Source organism: Mizuhopecten yessoensis, unplaced genomic scaffold (genome assembly GCF_002113885.1).
Source record: "Mizuhopecten yessoensis strain PY_sf001 unplaced genomic scaffold, ASM211388v2 scaffold5519, whole genome shotgun sequence".
Taxonomy (NCBI): Eukaryota; Metazoa; Mollusca; class Bivalvia; order Pectinida; family Pectinidae; genus Mizuhopecten; species Mizuhopecten yessoensis.
The window spans coordinates 1,919,373-1,938,929 of record NW_018406089.1 but is presented as its reverse complement, the minus strand read 5'-3'; the positions used below and the strand labels follow the sequence as shown (position 1 = coordinate 1,938,929).

Genomic DNA, 19,557 nt, shown 5'->3' with positions numbered 1-19,557 from the left:
TTTGAATAAATCGGGTAGCTAAAATAAACAATTAAATATTTGCATTTAATTGCATTTATGATGTGTGCTTGTGGTTTTAATTTTAATTTAATGAAGTGTTATTTACATGTGCTTTATTTCAAGCGTGTGGCTTGGCTACACACGCTTGGATATGCAAATTAGTCACGTGACAACATGATGACGCCTGGCGGAAGTTTCTGCATATAGGTCACGTGACTCCAACACAAAGACTGAGAAGAAAGAGCAAAGGCTAAAGGTAAAAAGCCATTTTTATTTGCATAGTTCAGTCTGGTTACGGTTCATGTACAATGTAACACTCTAATACTGTGGTATTTACATCCGGTTCATGGATACACATACTGTGAAAGTCGCCGTACTGGGGCATAGTTTTGTCCGGCGTTTGTGTGAATTTGTCAATCGTACAATGGCGGAATTTGAGGCTTGTCGACTCGGACATATGTGTGTCGTTCTTGGGGAAAGGTGGCGGTCTTGTCGCCGATTTGTTCAAGGGCGAGTTTCAACATTTTATAGACCAACATAATCCTCATGTCGTGGTGTTACAGATAGGTGGGAATGATGCCGATAATCCAACAGCAGAATCTCGCCGTTTGGCGGTAAATATGTTATCAATAGCCGAGTGGCTTTTGCACGGTTGTGGGGTTTTACATGTGGTTGTGATGCAACTTTTGCCTCGGAGGAGGACTCGTCGTGTTTCCCCGATTCACTACAACAATACAGTTAGGAGGGAGAACCAGCTGATTAAAGGTATGGTCATGGACAGACAGGAACTCACATATCACAAACATAAGTGACTTAAAGAGAGCCCAAATGATGTGTTGTGCCATGATGGGGTTCTCCTGAATGAAAGCCACGGGCTCCCTAAGTATGTACAGAGCGTGAGGGGCGCTGTCATTGTCGGCTCCAGATGTGTGGGTCGCTAGCTATGCAGTAAGTTGAGTTATTTTCGGTAGAACTGTATTGTGATATACTTATGCTACAGTATATCGCTAGACAGGTATTGTTANCCCCCCCCCCACCCCCCTCCTTTTCAGGCACACCTACCAGTTGTAGGTGCTGAAGATGTTTGAGATTGGTGTTTTGCAGCCTTTGTGGCGGTCACGTTTTCTGGTGCATGTGAATTTACAGGTTTGCAAGCCTTTGTGGGGGTTTCTGGTGTGTTGAGTTGATGCCTTGGTGGCATTTCGAAGCTTTATGCCTTTGTGGCTATTTGCGTGCGATTTTGCCTCTGTGGCTGTAACACAATGTTGGCCCTGTTTATGACTGCAGTGGTCTACAGGTCCTGTATTTCACGAATTGTATCACTGTTTTGACAGTTAGTCTAACTATAGTGTATACTATTATTTTTGGCTTGTACCGTGGGATGTTAAAGCAAGTGTAACGCTCAAAATTTAGCCAATAACATCTTGAATTTCTATTAAAACAAAAATGCACAATATTTTCTGTTATACCATGAGTGAATTGAGATGTTGAAAATAATTATAAATATTTTAACGTACGGTCACTATGTGAATGTCAGATTTTGTCAAAATTCAGGTGTCATGGAATCTTATGTCAGTCCCTGGTACATTTGCATTGTTGTAGGGTAAATAACCCTATTTTGGCTCGCTTATTCATCAACCAGGTTTATTAGTTTGTTGGTTTTCTCTTGAGCATAATGCCACCTACTAGGAAGAGAGCAGCAGCCTTAAATCACCGATTGGTGCCAAACAGACCGGTTCAAGTTCAACACGCAACACCACGCACCAGGGGCAGACCAGCACCTACCAGGGGAGAGCACCAGTCTGGCAGTAACATACAGCAGCACCAGCCATCAGAGGCACACACATCACTCACAGCTGCTGCCTCTATTGCTGCGATTCCAGCTGAATTGTTTAAACACATGAAAGCCGAAGGAATGGTGATGAAAGACCCACAACAATCTTCAAACCCAGTCTTGCCCTCAGTAGCTACCCTGGGTTTTCAATCTACCCACCAGTCTGTGACATCAGCAGCTCTAGGAACCCAACAATCACACCGCCAGTCCATCCCTTCTGCAGCACTTGGAGTTCCAGATCAACAACCCTTGACTAGGCCTACATCCTCAGGAGGGAGTGGCAGTCAGGGACATGCCGAGCCATCAGAATCCCCGTTGTCGGTGTCTGACATTGTGTTGGGTCAGACAACATCAAATTTAGTGGGTGGGTTTACTTCTGATAATATTGTCTCGTTTAGCAGCATCAGCCGCCCTCTCGATATGTGCATTGAGCCCCGTCTAAAAGAAAAAAATCAGTCTGATCAGTATGTTGATTTTTGCGCCCTCATAAATCCAAGTAAATCAGACAATTTTGATATAACCATCCAGGCCAACACTATGTCACTGGTACCTAAAAGTAAGGTCATTCCAATCAAAACAATAGACCAATGGCAGAGTGCCTTCCAAATTTTCCTTACCATTCTGACAAAGGCTCAGCCTACTTTGACTGCTTCTCTTATGAAGTTTGCAAATACAATTCAGACCATTGCCAAGAGGGCGGGTGATGCTGCTGCTATATCCTATGATGTAACATTTCGTAAGTGGAGGCAGGCAAACCCACATCAACTTATGTGGGACCAAGTTATTTCAGAGCTGTATTTGGATGTTTTGACAGCTAGCAATTTGCATGCTAGACGACAACCAAATGTAGCTCAGAACGGGTCCCAAGGCCAAGGTAAAGTGTGTTATGCCTTTCGTAACAAAGAATTGTGTAATAAAGGAAACTGTTCCTTTCAACACACATGCAAATTCTGCAAAGGTCCACATTCCTCTCGGAAATGTACTAAATCTTCCACACCCCAAACAGGTGTTATGTCCAATAGCACATCCACTACTGCAAATGGCCCCAAATCCAAGTCCACTGCCTCAGCCCGTTAACAGTTGTACTCCTACCCCTGTACAATTTTCCAACATACTTCCCTTCTCGGAAAATTATGCTTCAAATTTAACTAATTTCCTTCAAAACGGTTTTATACAAGGGTTTTCTTTATGTTATACAGGTCCTCGGTCTTTCAGATCGTGCGATAATTTATTATCTGCTAAAAAATATCCAAACATCCTTTGTCAGAAGATGAAACAGGAAGTTCAGCTTGGCAGGATAGCTGGCCCCTTTTCTACACCACCATTTGAAACGTTGCAAATTTCACCCCTTTGCCTCGTCTCCAAAAAAGATCCTAGTGAATTTCGGGTTATTCACCACTTGTCATATCCATTAGGATCATCAATCAATGAAGGTATTTGGGACACAGATAAGGGGGTCCATTACGAAACTTAAGACAACGCTATAGCAATTATAAATACTTTGGGCCCGGGACATTATTGGCAAAGACAGATATTGAGTCAGCCTTTCGTATTATACCAGTACACCATAAGGACTATGACTTGCAAGGTATGAAATTAATTAATCAGTACTATTACGACAAGTGCTTACCTATGGGGTGTACCCACCACCTCCCCTGTCTCCACTAGGGTGAGATTATGTTGAATTCTATGTAATTAATTTTAACATTGCATTTGCTCTTTAGTATGATATTTTTTCTCATCAGCATTTTTCTTTGCATTTTAAGTCATGTTCATTATATTACCTCTCTCTGCTATGAAGGTTTACGCCAGATATACCCTTACCTACACTAGTCAAGCTTGTTTTTACATTACTTTGGCTAGTACGTAATGTTACGTACTGTTATATGTACTGTTTTTACGTAAAGTCATATGAAGTTATGTAATGTCGTTATAATAAACGGCCATTACAATCACAACTGTTGGTGAGTGTTTTGTTGTCTAGTGTACAAGCTTGCAGTTTTGACGTCATGCCATGTGAACAAGCAGCATGGCATAAATGTATGTTATACAATTAAACGACATCATATTTATAAGCTTTTATTCATCATTTACCACAATATTTATTCCTCGTTGAACATAACGATAAGCAAATGTTTAGGGCAAATAAACAATAGGGGAACCGGCGTGGTAGATTTGTTAAGGCGTCGGACATTCTGCTACAGGTATTACAAGCCCTCAACCACTGGGTCGCGGGTACGAGGCCTACATAGGGCAGTCGCTGGCCGCAGGTCGTTTTTTCTACGGTTGCTCGGACTTACCTCCTCCACTAAAATCTTGCAAGACCTTAAATTAAACCAAGGCAACGTTTCCGTTATACGCTATTTAACCACTAATCAGCATGAATTCGTCACTCTTTTCATGAATGAACAAAATGAATAAGTAAATAAACAACAGTCTCACCAAATTTTTTTAACTGAGATGTCTAGAAGGCCCAGTACTATGGACACACAAAGCATGGACTCCACACTGGTTTAATTGGGTATGCATATATATTGTAAAGAAAGATATGACTAAATTAAACATACACTTAATGTATACAGTGTATTATGGAAAAGTCCTGAGTTGTTTACCTGGAAAACAATCTTGTCTATAATTAGTATTCTCCACCGTGAAGGGCAGAATAAACATTTGGAAAAAGGAAAACTCTGAAAATGAATAAAGACGAGGGGGATACAAGCTGACACATCTGTATGACCCGATACTGACATAACTAGAGAGGAGGCTAGATCTACACCCTACCTGTAACCTATCTGATGCAGTTTATAAACGCTCTCTTTCGAACGGCAAAACGTCTAGAGTCGAGTGACATAGAAATATACAATTTCGTTACGATCATCGTTGTACAGGTAAAAAAATACAAATCGCTCTCACAATCATATAATAAACGTTATTCATTTTACAACAATTATGAAACAAGGTTTTACAATTGATACCAATCACTCTTGTCGGCCCGGATGTTAGCGTGCGGGGGGACTTACTGTGGGAGGAAACCGGAATATCCAGAGAAAATCCATGTGGTCGGGCAGGTGACCCCATACCTTTTCACGTCCGACCGGGAATCGAACCCCGGCCGCCTTGGTAAAAGGCAAGTGCGCTATCCACTGTGCCGATAGACCACCCATCATAGCTTGACAAAGGGATCAGTCGGTCTTGAAACGTTGATATACGTTTAGTAGGTTCATTGTTTGTGTAGAAAGTAAAACTTTGATATTGCATATTTCAAACTGATGAATCTTGCTGAAGATATTTGGGAAAAAGGTTTACAAAAACTCATTAAATTAAATTAAATATCTTAAATACGTGTTCAATTTCGATTATTAATAAGATATTTATACAGTATATAAATATAAAGTCTCTTTGATATTTATTCAATCCTTGTGTTGATATATTTGTGAAGCAACATATATTAATGTTACATTATATATTACTGATATCAAGGTTACAGGTTGTAACAAACAGTGTGATGCTATATATATTCGGACAAGACGGCGGAATGTTTACGTTGCCCGTAACACTCACATATGTGGGTGTATAAAAAAGACGTCGGTGTGTTAAGAAGGTATTATTGGCTACTGATGTCACGTGACAGTTGAAACGACATCTAAACTAAGATGGCCCGAAAAAGTAACCAGTGGAGCTCTGACGTAAAAGAAATTGCTCCGAAATTTACTTGGGATACCCAAATCAACAATCGGGAGTCTGAAAAAACGAATTGATCAGCGGGGTACTTCAGAATATATTTCACAAAGTGGTCGAAAGTCGGAGGTGACAGTTCGGGACTACAGAAAATTGAAGCGACTGGTTAAAGATTACAGAAGGGACAGTTTGGGTGATATTACAAACAAATTTAATGAAAACAGAGAGAGACCGATAGCTAAGCATACATACAGTTACATCTACACAAACATGGTCACACCAGACGAGTGGTAAAGAAGAAACTGGTAGTCAGGGAGATTAATCGCAATAAAACGCTTGTCATGGTGCCCCGAAAAAAGAAGACTGACTGTTTGTAATTTCTGGAAAAGTGTGATATACTTGGACGAATCTAACATAATGATAGGACATGATTCAAGTGTATATGTGTGCCTCCCTGTCAAGTGGAACTCCGTCCAGTGCATCCGCCATATAAGATTTGCAGGGGAGGCAATTGTGCTCCATTGCAATGTTTAGCTCTTCAGCTCTAGAGTCTAGCGGATTCTTTTAAGTGCATTTTCCCAATAAGTACCTTTATCACGTTCAATGTTCAGTGAATAATGGATGTTTAATACAAGGCGAGTCCATTGCTTCATTAAGGTGTAAGCCCCCTGTAGACATACACATCCTCAGACATCTCTTACATTGGTATCTCTTACGCATTTTCATGTTTATTCAGTCTCTTTTCCTAGCATTCTAGCATATTTGTAGTTCGGACAAAAGAGACAACTGTTACCTCATTATCATGGCATAACGAATGTATGGGAATTTTACCGACATGGCTGTGCACTATTTTCCACTATATCATTTTACGACCAAGGACGTTGATGTCATTCACTTCTCTGAGTTTCAATTGTAAACTAGACCTTTACGTAATCTGTCAATGTGATAATCTTTTAACAGACATTCTCTGCAAGACTCCGTGCCTTCTAATATGTTGCCGACAAATACGTATTGATAAGTTACTTTTTCAAAAGACATGTCTTCACCTAATATTGTAGGTTTCCTGTTGTTCCTGCTTATTCAAACCACCAAAATAACAGGTTGCTTTACAATTCGTTTTCATGTTAGGGGCAAAATAAAATATACATAAATAGTTATACAATGCACTTGTGAACTAGATCTAAACATGCGGCTTACAAACATGATTTAACTACAGCAACTTACATTGAGTGTGTATTTGAATTTACAAATGGTGTAGTACGATAATAATATACTATATAGGAAATAATCCCGTTCGTTTGAGGTTTATGTAGCAAAAAAATCAGTTGATTTTGAGACAAATTTAATATGGACTGCTTCGTATAAACCTCAGTGGTTCTTTAGACAGGTTTAACTAGAGACACTGTGTGAGATCTCACAAAAATTCCCACTGCTTCTGGTTATCTACGTATTTAGTGGGTTACAGGATGTCTATTATTTCCCTTAACCAAGTATGCATCTATGTACTACAGACGGTCTACTAGTGATACATTCTGTATGTATGTGTGAAAATACATAAAAAAACAGGATAAAGTAGTCGAACCATGGATAAATGACGTGACATTGATACAGTTGTGTGTATGCTATACATTTTTGGTGAATTGAGTTTCATGGTAATCTAATAATTATCCCTTGGAGTTTCATGGAGTTTCATACAACTTGTGGTTTCGATTGAAAAAAAACTCTCTTTTTAGACGATAACAAATATAAATGGCCTCCACTGGACAATAGGGCGAAGTATGCATAACAACTATCTGTATATATTGGTATTTTAACCATTTTACGTATACATGTACCTACTCTCGAATACAATTTTAAGCTACATTTGCTGCAACTGGAATCCGTTAGATTTCATTTCCCTTCAAATGGTGTACAAATTCAAGTCAATGTATATATTGAATTCATAGAGATCATATGATATAGCTGATAATGAAAATAAATTTAAAAATGAAATATTGCCAGTTGAAGCCCGATTGTATGCGTTTACAAGATTCATCATTAGATAAGACATTCATAGCGTAGTTTGTGAGTAAAAGACACGGGATATATTGAGTTCATGAGGTAGATTTAATCAGGGTTATTGGAAGTTTGAATAAGTCTCTTTCAATGTTAGAAAATATATAGAAAGAAATGTAAAATTCATATATGACATATTTTCAATGAGTAATGACAAATTTAAAGTTGTCAAGCAAAACCTGTTGCTGAACCACTTACATTAACGATATATATATATACAGCGACGGATAAAAAAACCCCCAATAAGCACAGCCCATAATTCTGCTACAAATTATCAAGCAAGGACAGTTATGTCCACCTAGATCTGCAGAAAACTGAGGAAGGAGAGACAGACATGATAGCAGTACACGACTCTAAAATGATATGATATTATATTGTTTAATAGTACACAGATGAACGAGTTTGAGCGAAAGGGTACAAAAAAGAGAAAAAATAAATGAAAAATGAAAGTCGAGCACATGCTATACGAATATGATCAACGATGTTCCGAAAGTAGGTACACCATTTTCCACTTACAAACTGGATATGATGAAGATATATTTCTAAGCTACCATTGGAACGAATTCCATGATAAATTATACCTTTATTTACACAACAAATAAAAAACAATGTAGGGTGAATTCTGAGAATGTATTAACAAGTCTGCAGATTAAGGATGCCTATCACCTGTAGCAGTACCTCCCTTGGACCTGATGGAGAATAGCCGATAAGCTGTTGACCCCATAGTGTTGGAAGAGCAGAGTGCTGAAAAGCTGTGGCCCACAACCCGGTTCGAACATGGACTTGGACGACTGTGACTGAACCGAAGCTCATGGAAAACCATAGCCTGGTCGCTAAAATGTCTGGAAGTCGGGAGTTGGGAGTCACATCACATTGGCCTGGAGTTCAACTTAATGTCTTACCCTGGGCCATACAGAGTTGATGTATACAGTCCAGCTAACCCTAGGTTCTGGAGTTGGATTGACCGGTTTGGGGTGTATAGCAGAAGACTGGCACCATTAATAATCCACGTTATATGTTATTACATGATGACAGTTTACTGCCATCTTCCCAAATAGTGAAGAGTGGAGCTGTTTCAGTTGACCGAGGGTCAACCAAGTGAGTATTGATACAGTGACAGGCAACCAATAAACATAATAAAGATGGTGGTGGGGGAGGAGGATGGTATGACTGTATAGTGTAACACAGCAGCCGTAAACACACGTAACAGTTGATAATAGTATTGTTTATTCATAGACGTGAATCAACAATTTACAGGTGGTAAAAACATCTCATATACGTATGGTAGTACTTCACGTTGTGTCTCTGACTTCGAGCTAAGTAACTAGGCCTGTGCCAAACCATGGCCACACTCCCCATACTCTGTCTCTCTGAACCTGTGTCCAAATTGACCTGTCCTTCTCATGGCCAGTTCCCGACTCCCTGAATGTGGGATGCAAACTGTTAAATACGTTTTCCAGTACGTATGTTACATCATTGCCTACAGCCATCATCTGTCCTTACACTTATAAACCTGTCATCATAAATAATTGGTACATACCTATGTGTCTATAATTACTCTAGCGTATTACGACTAGCACACGACTTACAATCCAAAGATATGATGAATCTAACATAAATGAATCACATTAATTAATTAAATTAACTATTGGGTAAGGCCATAGCGTCACAATAGCTTGACCATCAGAACCAAGAGAACAAAGAGCACTTGTCATGTGACCACGATAGGCCCTAGGATTGGATCTCATACTCTTTCCCTTATCCGTAAGGAACCAATACCTAATATAGCACATGAAAATTAGGCAAAGAGGGGAGACCCTCTGTTTACTGTGTTACTGTCATGACAGCGAGGTTATGGAAGGTCAGAATGTCCAGCTGGCTGGGCCTGAGATAAGAATAAATTAAGTAGAGAGAGGAGACCCTTTGTTTGCTGTGTTGCTGTCAGGACAGTGGTGTTATGGGAGGTCGGAATGCCCGGCTGGCTGAGCTTGAAATAAGAATAATATTGACCCCTGCATTACTATTTGGTTGGATGCATGTCCTTTCTATGACCGGTGATCATGACCTGCAGATAGGGGAGAGGTCTTCTGATAAGACCGTCTAGCACCCAGATGGCCCTGTAACCTGATATTTATTTTGATAGGGAACCGATTGACCATATATACGTTCTATACTACATCTGCTCAGATGTTTATTTATAATGAGATGAAAGGTAGACCCCTTCTACGCTGTGCAAACCTGCTTAATATTTCATATTAGACTTTAATATACAGTTCTCTATATTCAACAACGACGTGGAATTACTTTTTATACACAAGGTACTGTATGCATTAATCATATATCTGTAAGTGCCCACTACCATTTATTATTTAACACAGATCAGTTAGAATAACTTAAACGTTGTCCTTTTGATTTGCTACCCAGCAAGGGTGTCAAGATGTCATTTAGGTCACACGATAAACATTTTGTGTTTCGGAAGCTAGACAAAATAATACAAACAAACTCTTACCTTTAGATTAGTACAATTTTTACTCTGCATTGTCATTCATCGTTAAACACAATGAATTGCCGATGACGTGGATTTGCCTGAATACCCGTGACCGAAAGTAAATATGGGGAAATGTCAACCACAGAGAGCTCCAACTCAGCAGGAATCACGCAGCTATATTGGAGTACAGCCGTCGGTTATAATTTTAAAATGCTGATCAGTACATAGCGCAAAACATAGGTCTACGAAAATCGCTGTATTAAATACTATCCAATTAATACAAATATTTTGAATTATTTCATGAGAAACAGAGAAAAATTAATTTCCTGTTGATGTATCATAGAAACTGTTTTGAATATTATTAAGAAGTTGTAATTGTTCAACAAAGTAAGTGAAAGTTGGTTATACAGTGAAAGCGTTTTGTTTATCCTCCATACAGGTAAACTCCTCTTGTCAGTTGCCTTATGACGTCACACGAGATATTAATCCATGACGCCTTTTTACGAGTGCGCTAAATATAGTGTTTAAATTTTACATGGCTGATACAATGTTAAACAACCGTAACGACTTCTCTATCCTCGCATTAGATAGAACATTCTGTTTCTCTCTCGTCATGGCTTCAACTGAAGGCCGTTGCTATGGTGACACCATGGATATTTTGAAGCATTTTAAAGATGTGTCTCCCTTCAAAATACCAGTATTACTTTTTCTGCGACTACTCCAGTAATCCTGTATATAAAGCTAGAAAAGGAAATACATGTATGTTCAACATGAAGTCGTATGTGCCGTTGTTAAGGAGTATTTTCTTCTGATTTTATATTTTGTTTTAGAATGGGTCAATTCCTTAGAAATAACTTTTATTTTATTTTTCCTAGTTATATATCTCTGTTAATAAATAAGGTAATAGCTCTTTCTATTTTATACAATGACACTAAACATGCATATTCAACCAATACCATTGCGTCTCCAAACATCAAATTATGACATATACTTCTGTTTTATTGTTTAACTATTGGTCTGTAACACATTACTTATAATGATGTGCATTCAGTCCAAATGTTTACCCATACATTTTCCGAGTTTGTTCTTAAGTTAATTCATCCAAGTCACTCAACAATATTTACCATATGAGATTTGTTCTTTTATTGAAAAATACATTTAACGTCTCATCAAATTTCTATTAATTTTCACACAAATGTCAACAAGGAGGACTAAACATAACAAGTGGTATACAGAAGTGAATTATTCCGACTGAAAAGGAAATCTTCTTTTTGTTTCAACATGTTAATAAAATATATTGGTGGCATTTTTATTATTGTAGCAGGTTTTAGTTGCGCATGATATTAAGATCTCCCGATAGCTTCGTGCTAAGGGTTATTCCCTTGGGCTCAATCAGTAAAGCGGCAGAGGCTTGGGGCTGCTGGTCAAGCGACGTTGGATGCATAATCATCATCTTTCTGTTATGTTATGAAGTTATCTTCTTCTGGCCTCTGATAAATTTTAAGGGTGTGATTTCATAGATCAGATCAATGTTTTTTTTATTGTTACGTAAGTATTGATAAAGTATAATCGGAATGAGATTCATTAGTTTGGTATAAAAAATATATGCTAAGCTTTTTTAAACGCAAACGTGATTGAAAACTTATTTTGCGAGCTTCAAAAACGTCAGTTTCTCTTGTCAAACAAAGAGAGCAAATGACCGGTGTATCTACAGCAAACTGAGCAAATGACCGGTGTATCGTCAGAAAACAGAGCAAATGACCGGAGTATCTACAGCAAACAGAGCAAATGACCGGTGTCTCTACAGCAAACAGAGCAAATGACCGGTGCCTCGTCAGCAAACACTGACTTCGAGCTAAGTAACTAGGCCTGTCAGAGCAAATGGCCGGTGTCTCTACAGCAAACAGAGCAAATGACCGGTGTCTCGTCAGCAAACAGAGCAAATGGCCGGTGTCTCTACAGCAAACAGAGCAAATGACCGGTGTCTCGTCAGCAAACAGAGCAAATGACCGGTGTCTCGTCAGCAAACTGAGCAAATGGCCGGTGTCTCTACAGCAAACAGAGCAAATGACCTGTGTCTCTACAGCAAACAGAGCAAATGGCCGGTGTCTCGACTCTAGACTGCTGAAAACCACTCACTAAGCCAGTGTGATGTAACAGTAAACTCAGTTGTCAGAATATATGAAAACAAACCATGTCTTGCTATATTTTGACAGCTGAATTTACTATCGAGACACCGGTCATTTGCACTCCTTACTTGACAAAAGATATTTTATTCGAAATACTAGTCAATGCCTGTTTCCTATCAGAGATCATGATTGTACAACAGAACGCCACGCAGCTGAACGGTGTGGTAGTTGTTTTGATGTGCAATATAAAGAAGACAAGTGTCGTTGACGTGAGGTATATGTAGCAGTGTATTTAATATATGAAAGATAATTGCTTAATTAGTGGTACCTGCATACTACAGCCGCGACCGTTTGGTTCAAGTAAAATTATATTCAATAATACTAAAATTGCCAAACGATACAACTTATACTCATTCCATCATATGTCAAAAATTAAGTTATTATTATTTTTACCTGGTAAAAGCATTTTTTCACAGTTATACCGTTTATTAGCTAAACCACTTTGTCAATATCAACAACATGCAGCATAAAATAACTGTATTCGCTCGAGTAAATTTGTCGTTCTTATCAGCAGTGTCGGTGTGCATATACAATTGTTGATCTTGTGAATGGCTTTCTCTCAATTCTCCGTCCACAATTAACACTTTCGTCACCTGTTTATTTATCTGACGATGCCCCCTCTGGCAGGTTCAGAGAAGGAATAGGCCTGCGGTATCGCATTGCATGTCTTATGAGCATGTTAATGTAGACCTTCCTGCATAAATCGGGCAGGTGTATGGGGTGTTTCTTTAGTATATCCTGCTAAAAGACATGGAATAGATAAAAATTGATTTGCTTCCCCATGAAAACACAGGGGATCTAAATCTTTCCTCCACGCTAACCTAATCTTTTCTATAATAGATATCTCTCTAGGGGTGCGTTTATATACATGATCTTAGCGGTTGCGTGGAGTTTAAACCACAAACAAACAATCTGACGATGTGAAAGCCGGCGTCTTTTACGGGAGTTCTATAACGCATTGCTGACGTTTACCCATTTAAAATTATTAAAGGAACCGATATATATATTTTATTACGGTTTGAACACTAACTTATAATACTTTTGAATACATTTTCATGTAAGTGTAGTTGACCACCATAAACCATTCTTGAATAAAGCCATCTTTCCACTGAATGTGGATCAAAGTATTCATCCGCCTTAAAACTAATATAGGATGTGATGTTTTATTGTGTTCCCTGTCCTATTATTGATATATTATATTGTTGAATCTTGCGACTCGGATGTTTGTATATTGCCTCATTTCGGCCGACATTGTCGGGACCGCTGTGTCGATGAACTTATACGTTACACCTGTGTATTGATATCCTAGATGGCTTCTATTTTTAAAAGGAATACATTAATATTTAATCAAAAGTCCGGGTTTGGGTTTGATTTGATAAAAAATCTTCACGTCTTGTTAAGGTTCAACAAGCCCCCTAAAAGAGGTAATAGTCACCCTAAATTTCAACCCCATGGCAAGTCATATTCAAATATTCTTATCACAAATCGGAATATATATATGTATTTTAAATACATTGAACTTGTACATGAGCTATTAAAAAGGTATATAACCAGGTCAACGAAGTCAAAAATACGGCATTAAGGCTGATGTAATGATAAAAGTTGCTCACCAGATTTATAACATGTCAATCTCCTAAGTGACCCAACTGAATGTTTCGAAATGACATGTTATTTGAAGATCATTTATATACATAGGTCAAGCGGGGCTTTATTTCTCTTTAACTATATGTGGAGAGGCATACCGGCCTCACAAGTAGATGATTGTTGCTATGGGAATGTACAAAAATCATAGTAAAACGTCAGAGTAACATATTTTAACGGTATATGTGTGTATAACCATAGACATTTGACCATAAATACTACTTAAACTTCTTATAAAATGTCCTTCCTTAACATTCAATATTGTAATAAAAGAGCTAGACTTGTTGTAAACATTATTGTACGTTTCAGCTTCAATGTTTATAACATGTCTAGCGCATTCATATAATCACATAATGTTATCAAATGACACATTATCTCAAGTTCATTAATCGAACAAGGTTACTTAGCCATTGTTTTCTTATTTAAAATTTGCTAAAATGTATTACCAGGAGATTTTATTATGATTTTAGTGGTTTCGCATGGCAACATCTATCTTTATTTGTGGTCGGAATTCCTCTCAGCAGTTAGTAGAAGAGAAATAAAACTCCGCATGACCTAGGTATATAAATAAACTTAAGATTATGGGTCATTTCCCAGCACTCAGTAGGGTTGCAAAAGAGATTGACATGTTATAAGTCCGGTGAATTATTTTTATAAACACATCAGCCTTAATGCCTTTTTTTGACTACGTTAACCTGGCTATGTATTTTTTGTATGGCCAATGTACAAGTTCAATATATACAAATAACATATGTGAGTTCCGATTTGTAATTGAGGTCTTAGAACATGACTTACCAGGGGATTGGAATTTTAGTTGACTACGTCATCTTTTAGGGGGCTTGTTGAACCTTAACATTCAAAGTCATACAGAAATAATTGCGTTTGAAATAAAAACGATAAGACAAAATGTAATCTGAATTCGTTAAACTAATTTGTATGTGTTAAAAATGTGTCTGTGTACGGCGCATTTTTCAAATCAGATTTAAAAAGGTTTTTGTATGGCTATATGAGATAACGTTTATAATTCGTAGTACGTATTTTATTTAAACCGAAATAAATTTCAAATATAAAACATAAATTCACTTAAGTGTCTGGGAAGTATGTAAAGGCAACTACGCTGACTAACTATATAAAGGTAGAATGATTTCAAACACAGAGTGATTTTCAAACTGTGCAAGCTATCGTAACGAAAAATAGTTTTTTTACGCCAGTGACAACTGCACTGTTCAAAAACTGTAACTAGTCACATTTTATATCTTCTAAGGATTGCTCGTTCTCTGGCGACGAAATTTCTCTTTCGTATGCATGAGCAAACACGAACAGTTTCATATCGCAACATAAACACAGAAATTTAAACCGTTTTAGTGACCGAGTTTTATGTTGTGATAAGTAGTTGTTCATATTTGTGTCTTGAGAAGAAGACAGAGTCCCTCGAAAATTTACAAATTTTATTTGCAAGGGAAAACGGTACTTACTTGAAAGCCATAGCGATAGACAGTGATGATTGTGTACGTATATCGATATTGGCTATTAATGACTACGAACATTTGCGATATGCGACTATTATTTTTTTATATCATACTCGATGTTAACCGAATGTTTCCACCTCGATAGCCAGATCTATAGTCGTTAAAGCGTGGCAACTTCTACAGTTAATAGTGTATACCGATATACGTATGGTTGACTACTGATGTAGCCACCATAACACGGCACATTAGTGTTAGTTATAACGTCACAGGACACTTTAATGTACAGCTGACAGACTAAAATTGGAATATTATTAAGAAGATTGAAGGTGATGAACGGATTCGGAGTCTGAATGTCGTGGTAATGAAATACTTTTTTTATTTAATGTCTTGTTAACTCCCCCAAACGAAGTGGGCACTGATTAATTTGCTGCGATTCTTCTTCTTATTTTTTTCTTCCCTAAAAAATGGGTTTCAGGGTTTTTCTCACGAACTATTATCCGGATTCTAATGAAATTTCATACGAGCAAATTCATATATGCAAGCATATTTTGGACTTTGAACTTTTTTCTTAATCATCCTTCGCGATTGCGACTACATAGGCAGATTGAGGGATTTTCGTAACGGTAACAGTTACAACTAGAACTCTTCTTTTTTTTTAATGGTAAATAGGTGTTCACATATTGTGATTATTATCTGAAATATTTCATCGATCATGATAAATTCAACATCTTTCGCACATAAATATTTTTATAATATGATATTTCATTTCAATCTTTCGCACATGAACATTTTTATATGTTTTTCATTACAAATTAAGACATTTACTAACACTATCATCAAACTCAATATATAATGCATTGTTTATTAGTCATGCATATATTTTTCAACGATTTTCATCCAATCTGATAATGATGTTTGCGCAGATTAAATTACATTGATTGTCGCAGGCACTTACATGACGTTCCTGTACGTGTATCCTCCATTAATTGCCCTGATTTGTTTTATCCCTATTTTATACTAGATAACTTTATTAAGATCGTTAATGCTTGCTTAATAAAAGTAATCTTGATATAACACTTTTTCCCATGAACTACAGTTGGGACTGACGGACAGAATGCAAGCAATTCGGGTAGTGTGTTAATATTATAGCCCGATGAATACAAGTTATTTTAATAGTGTATGTATATAGGGTACAGCAGTAATATACATATATTTGTATGATAGCACGGCTGACTTGATAGGTTACATATTGCATAGACATTGCTCATGGATGGATCAGTTGAAAATATTTATTCATGTAATAAGAAAACGTGTCAAAATTACACTGATCTTATTGGAAGGGGCCTAACTTGATCTGCTGTGGTGTTTCCCTAGGCATCCGCCCTCACATAACCCTTGGTGTTGCAAGGACGTTAAACCCCAAACAAAGCAATCAAACAAACAAAATTAATAACTTTTTTTATAACAATAATAGGATATTGCATTGCAAAAACAAAGAAATATTTGATCTGGCACATCTATGGCGTTCATTAACTTTGCGCTATCTTCAATTGCCCTTTCTTTGTCAAATATATCACAGAAAATTTAAATATGAATGGATGGAAGGATGAACGGATAAAAATCAATTAAATAAATTGACCTGCTGCGCCCATTGCAACATCTGGGATATTTCTCTTTTCCTGTCTTTTTCTTTCCCATCTACTTTCGATTTCGGGCAGAAATTCCCTGGGCACCCGTTCTAATATGACCCCGGCGTTGCGAGGACGTTGAACCTCAAACAAATAACAAACCATCCTACATACCTGTTGGATTACCTGTAGTGCGGTATAAAAATGTGAGCATTGCCGTAACGTAGAGCCCGGTAAACAACTTATTTTAAAGATAAATCCCGCCTTTGATGATCTAGATATAAGTCACTACTTGCCGTTGATGGTCTAGATATAAGTCACTACTTGGTCTATTCCAAAGAGATATCTCTCTATTTCACACTGTTATAGCGCATGTAATGTGCATTGCTGTTTTGAATCCTTAACTTTGAATTGGGGTAAAATGTTAGGCGTAGGCGTTCCTTAAACATTTTCTGATAACAATATTCTCTTGGATAGCAACAAATCAATTATACGGAATATTACCAGCAGTTGCTTTAAAAAAAAGATTTGTTAATTGGTATTGGTCTTGTCTAATGTCTTGTATTTTGATGTACATGCATTATTTTCTTTACACAGACACCAGATTTGCTGATATGAATTGACACGTCCTTCGTGAACCTAACAAAATGGCTACAGTGCTAGATTCCATTTCTCTAGACGAAAGGAAGATCCAAGAAATCATCAAGAAAACAAAGGAGTATGCCATGTTACATGGTTTGTATAACACAACTTCATTAAGTCATTTGCCAGACGTTTGAAATGATCTTATGACCTTGTGTCAAGGCGCGTCGTTTTCCCCATATACAGTAACCTTATGTTGGATATAACTGTAGCACAGTTGGATCACAACACTGCCGTTGACTAGGTAGGTCAGTCGGTTAGAGCCATTGAATACAATTTGAGGTCTAAGGTTCAAATCCTGTTCTAACCACGCTTTATTTTCACATTGAGAACAATAATGTTGATAATCTTTTCGTTATTTCATCTTTTTTTTTGTCCCGCAGTTTTAGTTTAGGTTGGGATGGGGAGAGGGAAATACGAGGAGAACACCTACGTCGTCGGACAGGTGACCCATACTATTTTGTGTCCGGTTGCCAGTCAAACCCCGGCCGTGGTAAAAGGCTGTCGTGCCATCCGTTGCGCTATCCGACTTTTGTAAAAGTGGAATTTACTGTGTATATTGAAAAAAAATCAGTATATTTGTCGTTTTGATAAATAATTAATAAGATTTAAACAATCTGGTAAAACTTTGTTGGCAATTGTAGTTCAGAAAATTTGAGAATACCGAAGTGTCAGCAAAATCATTTTTCGATCTCATAATTGCTATAACCAGGCCAAAATGTGATCAAATGTAACAAGTATAAGGAGGATAAGACCAGGTGGTCCGGAAGGGTAAGCGTCGTCTGCTTAATCGCCGAAATCCGCCATGTAACTTTAGGTCAAAATAAGTATTATCATGACCTCAGACCGAGAAAATGACTCAGAAGAAATAGGATAAGAAAAAGTAGAATTTTATTTCCGCTGGTCATTTCAGTGGAATATACTGAATCAATGATAAATGCGACAGCAAAGCGATCTTAGGCTGTGGGTTCGAGTCCTGGTCTGGGCCTATTGTACTTTTACACTTTGAAGGCTGTTGTTGATTTTTTTGTAGTATGGGATCCTTAAATAAATTGAAGATATGACAGTTTGGTAATGCACAGTAAGGTTAAAACAGTAACTGCGGATAAGTGGTGTTTATCAACATTTCCCAAAACTTTATTGTCAATGGAACCAAATTTGTTTGATTGAAAAAAAGTGTTTGCAGCGTTCCCTGTGTATCATTGCTACATGTTAACATTGTTTCAATATAGAACATCCGTGAATAATAGATATTACATGTTGTATCAACGAACAGTGTGTTCAATTGCCGGTAACGAGATGAGCTACAGGTTCCGTGGGTGTCTTTTTGAAAGAGTTGGAAGTTGACCGGTAATAGTTTTATCCACAAATAAACATCATATAGATTGGTTTAAACTCTATTTTCAGATCCGTTTAATACCAGTTACGTTTTACACATCTTGAGTAGAACTTGAAACCTTTAGCAAAGTTGAAATAGATATATTCGAACAATATCCATGCACAGTTCTTTTGAAAAAAGGTACGTTTATCCAATTGTCTTGTTTTTATAATCCAGCAATACCAATTTTAAAATTATGTTGATTGTGTCCTGTATAATTCAAAGATATAGAATATCCTTGTCTATCATAAATAATGTCTATCATGAATAATCATTAAATAATTAAAATGAGATGTCTTCTTGTGTAACGCTGACAGGTGTACTTATACGAACAGCAGAATCACCAGGCCATTCAGAGAGAGCCCACTATGCTCCGTTAACTCTTTTTCCGATGCTGGTACCACGAGATGCTCTAACCAAGGTGAAGGCCATACAACCACATTTCAACAAACTGATGCACATGGTGGCACAAGACATGGAATTCTTACAAAAATGTTTGTGCAAGTGAGTATATTTTTATTTGTCCTGAATCAATTCGTTGACAATCAATATGAA

General features: G+C 37.4%; 1 protein-coding gene across 1 annotated transcript in view; it reads left to right on the top strand.

The window, feature by feature from the left end:
- The first annotated feature begins 914 nt into the window (after positions 1-914).
- Positions 915-19,557, top strand: part of LOC110450844 (glutathione synthetase-like) — a 30,729-nt gene continuing 12,086 nt past the window's right edge. Inside the window, exons 1-3 of the mRNA XM_021498616.1 lie at positions 915-948; positions 17,580-17,717; positions 19,320-19,506. Of these exons, the coding sequence (XP_021354291.1) occupies positions 17,630-17,717; positions 19,320-19,506 (275 nt within the window). The 5' untranslated portion in view covers positions 915-948; positions 17,580-17,629. The remainder of the gene's footprint in view (positions 949-17,579; positions 17,718-19,319; positions 19,507-19,557) is intronic.